The 12,974-nt window shown below is 36.6% G+C and overlaps 1 protein-coding gene across 2 annotated transcripts in view; it reads left to right on the top strand.

Annotated features, from left to right (window-relative positions):
• Window positions 1-12,974, top strand: part of LOC134530934 (3-hydroxyisobutyrate dehydrogenase, mitochondrial) — a 59,134-nt gene that overhangs the window by 5,611 nt on the left and 40,549 nt on the right. For both annotated transcript variants that reach the window (XM_063366257.1, XM_063366255.1), the window contains exon 3: window positions 41-219. In XM_063366257.1, coding sequence (XP_063222327.1) covers window positions 41-219 — 179 coding nt within the window. The remainder of the gene's footprint in view (window positions 1-40; window positions 220-12,974) is intronic.

Below are 12,974 nucleotides of genomic sequence, written 5' to 3'. Positions count from 1 at the left end.
TGTGGAGCATGTTATAGCATAGGTAGCTGGTGTGCCGCAGGGCCACCAACTGGCTGTGTATGACGTGGTACCCGAGGCAGCGGCGCGACTGGCAGCGGCAGGGGCCGAGGCGTGCGCGGGAGCTGGTGAGGTAGCAGCACGATCGGGCCGTGTCATCACCATGCTGCCCTCCGATGCCAGCGTGCTGCACACCTACCTCGCAGAGGGAGGCATCCTCCAGTGAGTCGCATCGCTAGCCTTTGTCTGCCTTGTGTACACTTACAGTTAGGCCGGCAGCATATCAAGGAATGTACATAGTTTCTGACCGAAGACTGTAGTATCCTATATAATTTTTTGTGTATCTGCACGGTATTTTAAGTTTACCAAACAAGTCCTTATTTAATGGTTTTTAATGAAATAAATGTCAAAAAGTCCTAACTGTACTGAAATCATGAAATTGTGTGTTTTACAGTTTTGTATTAACAATTGGTTTGTAGGCTTCGTCTTGAAACTCTTTATTTTTGGTATATTAATAAAATCAATAAAAATAACGTTTTCCCAAAACCTTGAACAACCCGGGTTCTTTTGAGAAAACCTTTATTTTTTTATTGATTTAATGAATTATGTACTAAAAATATGGAATTTGAAGTTGAAGGTTACATACCACATGCTGGGACTTTAAATTGGCCTTTAAAGTTTATAAAATCCATTAAATAAGGACATTTTGGTAGGAAAATCTTTTCATAAACAAATATATATGGCTAGCTAAAATTAATTGATACAAATTAACTTTCATTACAACTGAACTGTTTAGTTGATAGCAACATTTTTATCTCCAACCTAGCAACATTGTAGCCTTGCTTGCTTGATGCATACCTACAGAGGGCACAAGGCTCATGGCAATGCTCTGTAATTAGGCGAATGGGGGGGATAATACCAAAAGTTGATATTCAGCAGGGCTTCTAAAAATATTGATATGAAAGTGGGAACACTGGTTTGGAAGGATAGCCCAATTAATTAAATGCTGTTTTTATTTATCAGCTAATATTTGCACTATAAATTAAAATAACTTTCGAAAGTCTGTCCACAAATTAATCACGCTTTTATTAAGTCCACAATTTACTCTCCCCACTGGAGCTCATCTCGACAGTGTCTCTTTCTATTGCTTGCCTCTTACCTCGCACCTCTGTCCCACTGCCTCACTGTATTCAGTTATATGCTGCACACACAACATCGTCCTGTATGCTTCGGCCCCCGATGCAATAATCTTCGTACACAAAGTCTATCGCTCGTCTTCATCTTGCACTCACCATGGGGTCACTTATCATCTTAACTTCACTGTCCCTGCAGGTAAACCTCGCAATTGATATACCCCTCAGCCCCCACTATGGAAAGGTCTCGCAACCCTTCGGAGTGTTGTGTCATCAGGGTCGACTCAACACCCGAAGCTCTGAGAATAATTGTTTCCTAGTTATAGCATTTCTGCAGACAGGGTTCTGGAAGCATGCCGAACCCGTGAAGGGAAAAGAGAGGCATCGTGCTTGTTGGACTACCATGTAGTAGCAGCCTGATGGGGGCTAGATGTCTGGAAGATGGGGCCTTTCCTGGAGTACCCGCTGGCCGGCGCACTGGGCTAGCTGGCCTGCCTTTTTGCCTCACCTCTAGTATCCTCTTAACATTAAACTTGTTCGTCCCGAACAGGTAACAGTCTGCTGCTGTTGTTGATGCTGCAATGTCTTCGTACGCATATGGCAATCATACTGAATATGGTCCACTTCTTGACAGATATAACATCGAGGCCGTGCTCCAACTCTTAGGGATCATAGTTCTGTTTCGAGATTATTCTGGACTTTGATATTCTTTATTTGTTACAGTTACATCTCTTTTCGCATTAGGCAGTCCTGCTGTGTATGTTCCTGTTCTGGGCACATCCATTGAACGTGCCCTAGTCGCACCGTGGTTGACGTCCTGCTTTTCGAACCTGAAGATTTTCCTCCTCCTTAACCCTATTATCACATCGCTGCCCTTCCTTCTTCAGTTTCCTCCCACAGTTTGGGCAGTCTCACTGGACATGCCCTTGTTCTAGACATGCGAAGCACCATGGGCAACCTTGAGGCTTCCAAGGCTTTTTAATGCCCTGAGGATATTTTCTTCATTAGCATTAGAATTTACCTTGTGGTAGGGTTCAATCACAGTTCACCTTGCCCTGGTTCTCATGTTTCTTGAAGCAATTTAGGCATCATCATTTTCCAAGGCGTGAACAAGAGCATCACAGCTCTTTTTGTGGTGAGTCAAACAAAGGGTTTACTGGATATCTGTATCCCTAAGTCAAACTATAAATGCATCAGTATTTAGGTGCTGTCGGAACTTTACAGGAACCTAAGGGTAGGCAAGGTGCACAAGCCTCGAACTCCTGAAGGGTCTCTGAAGGATCGCTGTTGGTGTGACTTCACAGCAGTCCTATACACCTCACCCATTTGTCAGTCACCATATCTTAGCTCAAAAGCTTCTACTAATACAGCATAGTCCTTCTGGTCAGGAACTGGTATGGCTTGAACTTTGGGCTTTCCACTTTGACCTCCCCAGAAACACTCTTTCGGTTTGTAGCAGCTGTAGCTTCCTTAATCATTCGTCGGCATTCTTCAGTTACAGCTGCTACAAGCTGTTCAGTGGTCTGCTCAAGCAGAGCTAGCTGTTGTGCCATCAATTCTACATGTTCGGTTAGATTCTGCGTAAAACATTGTCCTTATCCTTCGAATTGAATGCTGGTTTCATCAGACTCAACGTCATTTATTCTTGAGCAGCCACTACCTCATTTCGATTGTCTTCTTGTGCCTTCACCAGCTCATTTTAAATATTTTCTTATGCCTTTTTTAATTTTGTCAGTTTCACTCTTCATTTCATTCTTCACATCTTCTTGGCCACTCTTAATTTTATTCTTCATCTCTTTCTGGACATTCTTCATTCCCTCCAGACAACTATCCCATTTTTTCCTGGTTACTCTCCAATTAATTCTCCAGTTTCTCCTGGTTATTCTTTATTTCGACCAAGAAAGCCATTATGTTTGTAAGTTTGTCAGCCACCATCTTACTCGTCAACATGCACTGACAACTTAACTGCCATTTATGTCCTATTAACTAATTTCAAATTTCAACTTTGACATAGCCTTAACTTCTACTCAAAACTAACTACAGTTCCTAACACTAACTTTATACTCAAATAGCTAAATCTTAATTTTTTATAAAAATTTTATTCTTTTTATTTATTTAAATTTAAAAACTGAATCCTAAGTCTATTAAGTAGGGTTATCCCTACTTCTGACACCAAATGTTACGTAAGTGGGAAAACAAGTCAGAAAGGATTGTCTAATTAATTTTATAGGGTTTCTATTTATCAGCTAATATTTACACTGTTAATTAAATTACAATTTAAATGTCTGTCCACATATTGAACACTCTTTCATTAAGTTCACAATTTACTCTCTCCACTGAAGCTCAGCTCCACAGTGGCTCTTTCTTATGCTTGCCCCTTACCGCACACCTCTGTTCTAACACACTGTCTCGCACTACTCACTCATCAGTCGCACAAACATCATCCGAGATGCTTCGGTCTCCGATGCACCTTTCTTTGCACATATATCCTGTCTTCACTTCACTTTCCTCGTGGGTAAACCTTGCTGTTTATATCCCCTTTAGTCCCCGTTCTGGATAGGTCTCGCAGCCCTTAAAAGTATTGCCTCATCAGGGTTGACTTGGCACCCGAAGCATCGAGAACAATGGTGTCTTAGTTATAACACTTCCTGCAGATGGGGTTTTGCAAACATGCCAAACCCCTGAAGAGGACAGAGCGGTGGTCTGACGGGCCTCCCTGGACCCCCAACTGGCCAGGGTGTCTTGTTGCTTCACCTCTTGTATCCTCCTAACAATATTTATTTAAGGGTGAACCAGCTGTGCACATTACAATGCTGTTTATAAAAAGCCTACCTAGCAAGGGGTGCATTTGTGTTAGTGAGGCGGGATGATAAGTGCGATGCTCGCTGGTGCTTCTAGTGAGGCATTGCCTCTAAGTGCAAGGCTGTGGACTAACATGCGTAGGGCAGCTATGAGATTTGAGTGGTAACCATTTTAAGAAGTGAAGATAAAGGTGCCTTCATGTCCCTTGAGTGTTTTCAAGTATTGTTACTGGATGTTTCATGCCTAATAATTATGCTGAAAACACGTGTTTTAGCCATACCCACTCGTTTAGAAATAAAGTTTAGAAACAAAATATACAGAAACAGAACTACTCATACACCCTTAGTGTATTCTTAAATGTTTTTCGTAAACAGACACCACACATATACATATCTTGAACATTTTTAAAATAGCATGGTTTTTTTCCCTGAAGCTCTGCACACTGTTGGGGTGTTTTGGTAGACGCGGCCCTTAATGCTGTGTAATTGAACTTTTTAATTTTATCAATTTTTTTTAAGCTGGGATTAAAGTCTTGTTGATGAAGTCATTGAACGGGAACCGGTCAAGTCTACGAATTTGTCAACTGCCCGAACGGTTCCCCTACGCTCCTTCTTACCCTCTCCACATTCCTCTATGTGCCCGCGTGGTCTCTGGAGGTAGCCATGGGGGAGGGTGAAGTTGACCAATAGGGAGGTTACAGCACCCCTCCTTCTTTCCGCCACGCCTCCCCCCTACCGTGGTGGGGACTGCTATTGTTGTCATTCGCCTCCCGCTGCAGTGACGGCCGGAGGTAATTCCTATCTGCGAAAGCATCTTAGTCTCTTCTTTAAACAGTCGCGTTGCAAAAAAATTGCACACATTCTTGTAAGTGGCAGGGTGCTAGTTTCAGATGTAGTGATCTTGGTCGGGAAGTAGCGAAATAGTTCGTATGTACTGACGATAATTGAAATTTGTAATGTTGTAGGGCAGCTTCGTGATACAACACAGGCACACGGTATACACTTACAGATAGTGTAGATTTTGCAATTAATAATTATAATATATATATAATGGTGTGTTGGTTACTGTTGCTGACACATACACATAAGCATATAAAAGGGGTAGTGTTGGGCGCCTTAAGAAAATAAATATTACTAGATTTGATGTTACGAAGGGACAATTGAATTGTTGTAAATGCTTAGGCTTAAATTACAGGAATGGCTGCTATTAACTAACAACACTACAAATAATTCAGTCGGTTAAAACAAATTTATTATTGATGGCAGAAAAATGTGGCAAATGTAGTAAAGATTAACAATACAGAAAGAGGATAACATTTAATTCCAATGTTATAAGCTCCACAAAAAACAATAAACTTTGCCTCTCTGGCTTGTCTCCTTATAGCGAAATATGTATCTTTATAATCGGGAAATAGGTTGCACACATTTACAACAATACAAAAGTATTTACTGGTTCGTCTTCACTTGCACAGTTAATCAAACGAATAATTATTTTAAAAATGTTTTTGGTAGTAAAATATTGAATGTTTCTTAAAATGTTTATTAATTGTTGCCTCGGCTTGGCTAGTCTCAAATACGTTAGGAGAACACGGTCCTTTATCTCGGTTAACCTCTGGGTATAATATAAATAAAAATGTCAATTTAATACTTGAATAATTCAAATAAAAAAGTCTCTTAATTTTCGTGAGTAAAATGTTTCTGGAGAATTATACATGTAACAGAGTGGGTTGTGTAGTGAAACAATGTTCGAAGAAGACAGTTACTCACGTACTTATTTCTCACTTCTATTATCTTTATCTCAGCGGATAAAGACTAAAATTTAAGTAAAACATCTTTATTAACACACTTTGCGTCGAAATATCACTATTACTGCCAAATTTAATTAAATATTGATGAAATAAATGCCCCACAGCGGCAGACGTCTATACACTGCAGTATCCGAAAACGTTCTCCTTGATTCTGTATTCAATTTACCTGAAAACATATCGTTCAGGTAAGCCGCCACCTGATTGGCCGGCTGTTCAAACTTCAGGTTACAGTTTACCTGCAATTAGCCTCTACAGGCTATTTACAATATAAATACCAGTGCAAATATACGATAAATTTTTAAAAGAAAACTAATAACAATGAATATTTACATAAATAAAATACATATAAAATATCCTAAATTACGTTAACGTATCAATATTCATCATAGGGGTCCATACAAATGAGATTCCTCTCAACAATACACCTACGCCTAGAGTTCGGCGTGCGTAGAAACGTCTTTAACAAAGTATAAATAGTTCAATCTTGCAATTTAACAGATAAAACAGTTTGAAACAAAATATTATTCATTAAAAACAATAAATATTCAATTCTGTTCGCGGACTTATGCTTAAAGTAGCGGTACAATGTTTAAACTGTTTTCACTAAATCTTTCTCTTGAACGAAATTAATTTGCAAAATAAATGCATTTGACTGCACTACTAGCATGTATTTTATACGTCTATGTGAAAACGAGTGTATCAGACATGGTTAACCCTGTATGACTCAGGCATCGAGATTTAACACAATTACTCATATGGAGTCAATATATGTTCAAATTATTTACCGTAGAAACGCAAAGATTGAGATCAAAAGGACAAGTTATTTAAAACTGTAGGGTTTTGAACTTGCAAATGAATGCACTGTCGAAAGAAAACTAATTCATCTCAAAAGATATCCGTTGGAAAAATTAAAACTGATAAGCAGCTGCCTACGAAACTAGTTAAAAACTCAAGGTACACTGTGTGCACAAAATCAAGAGACAGGAAGAGAAACATACTTAGTGAGTTTTGCAAGAGTCACATTTGTGTTGACTATATTGTTCTTCTTTGCAACAAATGTGCATGAGGATAGCCGAAGGAAAATTATTAAAGACACTTTGATTTTTTTAATAGTAGGATAAATTTATTACTTATTTATGATGATGATGATAGCCTTTTATTTGGCATGTTTTAATATCGTTAGTTGAATTTATGTATAATTACCTGTTTTTATTTTATGGAAATTGTGTTCTGTAATGTTTTAATTTTTGATATTGTGTTTTCGTGTAAAATGCAACTATATTATGGTAAACATGATTATGAAATGTAACAAAACGAACATAAATGACCATGTTGTGACTTTTTGTAATGTAAAATATTAAATATTTTGGTCCTGAGTAGGCAGGGTTAAATATTGTCCAATGCAAAAAAAAAATTGAATAGCAGCAATTTAATACACAAAATTAAGACTTAAGTTTAATTATTGAAAATAATAAGTGGGTGTTAAATTTTATGGTAGTCCCATTAATTCAGGCGAAGACTAAGGGCTTCTAAAATAATATTGGTTTAATTGTGAATCAGTTTTCGTAACTGTCACTTATAACCTGAAATTTTTAAAATTACAAATTTACTTTCTAATTATCATTCAAGTAAATATTATACAATAAATAATAATGGAAACAATAATGAAACCCACGAGTGTGTAATTTTTATAGGCCTACACAAAAAAATTATTCCAACCAATAGGAATGACTCAATGAAATGTAAATGAAAGCTGATTTTTCAATGAGCTTTCACAAAAACATATATTTTTTAAATTACAAATTTATTTTACAATGTTGATTTAATAGTTATAAGTTAATTGCGATTTCTCATTTTCATACTTTTCGATTCTCCGATTATTTAATCACGCACAATCTGTGATACATACATCAAGATTAACTGTACATGATGAATATTCCGATTAATAAGCTGACTAGCTATCATAAAAGACTATCGGGACAGTAGGTGAAATTGCAATAGTTAACTGTCTTTTATGATCCTTGAAGGTCAAGCAGCCTATTAAGAATCTATGTCTGCAGAACGTCTCTACAGAAAAGCGCATTTTAATGGGGGAGTTTGTTTCAGAAAGTGTTGAATGCAATTTGATATTTACTTTAAAAGTACATTGTTATGTAAAGAATAATTATTTCTTTTGAAAATAACGAAATTCGAAGGCTATAAATAACAGATTTATGGCAAACTTTAATGAAATATAAGTTTATGACAATAATTGGAATTCCGTAGCTACGAAATGGTTTGGCATACACAGAATTGCAAACATTTTCCTATAAATAACAGATTGATGGCAAACTTTAATGAAATATATGTTTATGACAATAATTGAATTTCCATAGCTATGAAATTGTTTGTTATACACACAATTGTAAAAATTTTCCTTCAATGGAAGCAAATTAAGTAAAAAGAATTAAATATGTAAAAAATCAAATATATGGGTACAAAATATTAGGGAACAAAATTTATTTCTGTTTTACAACTGCAATAATTTTGGTAACATTTATGTTTTTTGCATCCAAAGAACTGTATCTCTTGCAATATATTTTACTAATATTTTACTAAGTTATTTTATAAATATTTCCAAGATAACTATAATCCTTACGTATATTTGATGACGTTTTGCCAAAGTTCAGCTTCAGTGCTAAGTATTTATCACATACTACGAGCACATAATCATTACACTTTGTTGAAGAAAGAATGTATTTAGGTGGATATAAGTAGGTGGCTGACAAAAAGTGGAGTTTAGCGTTGCTGCCTCATCACGTGCGAAACAGCCAGTAGGTGAACCTATTTGCGTTTACTTCGAAACTGCTATTTTATACAACTCTTTCTAAGCAAAATTATATTTTATTTGAAGTAACTACTTCTTCCAAAGACTGATATTTTAGTGAGTACAAGCCTTTAAATTCTTACAATACATCTGATATGACTCCATCTGCGTTGGCTCAAAAAAAAATTATAACTGAGAGACGGTTCTTGAAATAAAAAAAAATACAGGAAAGGATTGTCATCAAAGAAATACATCCAGATTTACCGACAAATTTTTACATAGTGTGTTCAAAGCGTTCGACAAGAATTACATTAAGTAGTTATTTTATACACGGCTCTGTTTTATGGTCTGTTGAGTTTATCTGTTGTGTGGATATCATATGGTGCTTGCATTTGATTCGTTAGTGGCCATGCTATTTTTAATGTGTTTTTCCGGCTCTTGATTATGTATTTTTTGCTATCAGCAAACTATTGGGAAACACACCAATGCCAACTGCCACGAACAGCCGTATATACCTCCTCATACAACTGCATTGATTTTTGGCCTAATTATGAGCCAGCCTGAGAAAATTTCATGTCACAATTTTGTGAAAGTCGTTCTGTTTATTACAAAAATTCTTAATACACTTGGTATGTAATTCGGGATATTGAATAAAGCAATCGCTATCGACCTCTACGAGAAAGAGAAAAAAAAGGAAAGTGTAAACATTTAAATAGCTGTAGTTTGTTCATGGATGCTCATCTCCTGTATCTTGGAGCCATCGCTGTAATAATTATTATACTTTCTTATCCCACTTTCAACTCAACTAAATAATCACGTATCATTGGACACGCGCACTGCCACGTGGTTTCAGGATCTAAGGAACGCATATTGACCGTCTGGACAAGTATTGTCAGGAGTGTTGTTGGGACGGGCTAAGCGAAGAATGAAAGGTAAGTGACCTTGCAAGCAGTCCCCAAGAGGACGAGTATCTGGCAACCACGCAAAAGCGCGACTGTCTACCTGCTCTTAGTGTGGCTGGCTGCTGTCTTCTCAGACATGCTGGCAACTGTTGAGTTGCGGCTAGCAGCACACAATTATAGAATACCTGGGGGAAAAAAACATGCAATCGTCTTGTGATACAAACCTGCTTTATTAATAAAAATACTTCTTGTTTTGTTAAATAGCAATCAAATAACTTATTCTCAGCTGTATATTGCCGTTTTCATTTTTCATTTTCAAGAGACAGTAAATTTTTTGTGAACTTTTTAGAAGTAGGTATTGTTTATTTACTTCTTAATGCACATTTGGCACTAACCACTTTAGATCACGAACCACTGCATTTAATTGTTTGAGTAACGAATGTATAGAATACCAAAATCAAGGAATTTACCTGATTAGTTTCCTAGGTTTGTATAAGTAAAGAAACAAAATTCAAACTTCAATCGTTTGTAACTTACAAACGATAAGTTTTTGTCTTAAAACTTGCAATGAAATTTTTTTTTTTTTTTTTTTACTCAAACGCTTTTATTTCACCCCCACTCTTTCTTCTTTTATCACTGCAGCACTAGGAACTCCCACTGGGCTTGCGCGAGGAGCTCAGAAAATACAGGATGTATTATCGCCCGATATTGACGCCAGAGGGATGCGAATAAGTTAGGGTAGAACAGGGCTGGAACTAAGGGGGGGCATGGGGGGCATGTGCCCCGGGCGGCAAATATCAGGGGGCGGCAAAATATGAAAAGTGGTTCACTTAAACAAGTTGAAACTAGTCATTAAAAAAAGTTTTGAAAGTGTACATATCGCAACCAATAAGTTAGCCAAGAAATTAAGAAATTCTATTTAACTTGATTATGCATAATTTGTAAATATATTCGTACTTCAAATGCGTTGCTTCACTCTAAGAAACAAGTATTACCATAATTCGTGGTCTGGAGTGAGTAAAACCACTGCGATGAGAGCTGGCATCTCAAGGACCCGTTGCGCGGGTGATCATGTGGCTGAGCAAGATGTAGCCCTTTCTCTGATAAATACCCTCATTTTTCCAGCCCCTACTCAGTCGCACCTGTGTTATCGTACCATGTGCGTCTCTGCCTGAGGACGGGAGCAGATAGCAGTTCCCGAAACGTCGCTTGTTTCTGTTTTGGAAAAACTATTGTGTTTGTTTCGTCTTGTCGTTTTGTCGTGTTATTGTCTCGTTTCAACTGTTGTGCTGAATTTTTTTGGGTTCAATATTTTTGTGCTGTCATCATTTGTGGGGTTTTTATCGTTCTATTCTGTTTTGGAAAACTATTGTGTTTGTTAGTCTTTTCGTTTTGTCGTGTTTTTGTCTCGTTTCAACCATTGTGCTGAATTTTTTTTTGGGTTCAATATTATTGTGTCGTCATGATTTGTGGTTTTTTTTTTCGTTCTCTTAGTACATTTTTCTTTGTTTTTCTTTGTTTGTTGACCATATTCCTGTTACGGAATATTTTGTGGTGTTTAATTCTGTTGACAACATCAATTTTTTGCTTAATTTGTGCTTTTTGTCTTTTGGTTATTTTTACTTATTTATTAATTTTATTTTTTAGTTTTCTTCTACAGAAAAAGTGCTTATCAATGGCGTATGTCCAAAAAACTTACATCAAGTAATGTTTAAAGTCATTGACAGATTCATTATGGAACTGAGTAACACGTTTAAGGCTTTGGAGAACTTTAACAATAAGTTTGGATTTTTTAGTGGTGTTCAAATTCCTAAAATGGAAGTAGAAGAATAAAAGTCAAAGCAGCAGAATTAGGAAACACAGTGCCGATCTTAACAAAGAAGAATTCGTATTTGAAATTGAAAGTTTTAAGCACCATGCATTAACAGTAGACTATGAATTAAAAGATGCTACAGCATCAACAATGTTGAGCCTTATTTCCAAAACAAACTGGAGGAGGCACATCCTAACATTACTACTGCTCTGAGAATGTTTTTCACCCTTCCAGTTACAATTGCGTCAGGTGAAAGAAGTTTTAGTAAACTTAAACTTATTAAAAGCTATTTGAGAAGCACGATGGGCCAGCAGAGATAAACAAATCTAAGTATTATATCTATTGAACACAAACGAGCTGCTTTGATCAATTTTGATGATATTATTAACACTTTTGCAGCTAATCATGCTCGAAAAATTAAATTTTGAACTGAATTTCTTTGTATGGTTATCAATACAATATTATACTTAATTCAGAATCACATGTTCCTTGTGTAATTTTAGTACTTAATAAACTTATTGGTAAGACATTAATTTTCACTGTTGTGCAAACAATAAACAATAGTTTGATAACAGTCTACTATATTATAATAAAAAATGTAATTGTATTAGTTTTCCAATTAGTGTACTTGATAAATAAAAGTTCTCAATTATGTATAAGTGAATGGTATCATTTCAACCACCGCTTCTAACGAAAAAGTGTATTTTATAATGTTGGTAAGGAGGGGGCGGCAAATTAAGCTTTGCCCCCCCTAACGAATCTCCTAGTTCCGGCCCTGGGGTAGAAACACACATACAGCGGCGCGGCGCGGGGCGGGGCGGCGGGCAGCGACGGCGCTACACACAGAGAGCGTCCCGCAGCGAAAGGGGCAAGCAGCGCTAGTATTCCAGACAGAAGAGACCACAGCGGAGTGCAATTACACACCTATTCACTAGTATCATAATGTCGCTGTCGAAGGTGCGTCGCCGTATGTTTATCGTTGAAAATACAGTTCTGAAGTACAATGTATTAACAAAAAAAAGGAGACGATTGTGGATACATGAAATATGTGAAAGCAGGTGTTATAACGGTGAATATCATCATCTTTTCGCGGTAGTGAAAAGACATCCGGACAGATTTTTCCAGTACATGAGAATGTCGCTGGAAACTTTTATATACATACTTGATCAAATCTGTTCGTACTTGATAAAGTCTTTCAGGCCAAAATATATAAAAATAATAAATTTACAAAATACTTATTGCCATGCTTGTACTAACTGTACTGAACAACTTCTAAGTATATGTAAAGTAGGCCTACAAACGCGCAAAAAATTCTAAGAATGTTTAAAAGAAAAAAATAAACCTCCAGGACAATATATTGATATAACTTATTTAAAGAAGTGTAGTTGTTTAAGTGAATACTATTTACCCAAGTAAAGAACCACATTATTTACCTTCCTCCTGACTGTACTGGTGTTTGAACAAAAAGTGGTAACAAACTGTCGTAATTCATTGTGTTTTTTTCATTTACGTAAAACACATGATCATAACTTTCATTATTACTACGAGTGTCACGTCTGAGATACGGATAAAAGCATAATGTTTCAGATAGTGATAAAGGAACGAGCACTTATTGCAGAGAATTTAGATTCACAATATTCACAAAAAATTATACTCACTGATCAATGTTATTGAACGATGAGGGATCTGAGGAACAAAATAATTCAGGTGCTTC

This window comes from Bacillus rossius, chromosome 3 (assembly GCF_032445375.1).
Source record: "Bacillus rossius redtenbacheri isolate Brsri chromosome 3, Brsri_v3, whole genome shotgun sequence".
NCBI classification, from domain to species: domain Eukaryota; kingdom Metazoa; phylum Arthropoda; class Insecta; order Phasmatodea; family Bacillidae; genus Bacillus; species Bacillus rossius.
This window is presented reverse-complemented; position numbering and strand designations above follow the sequence as displayed.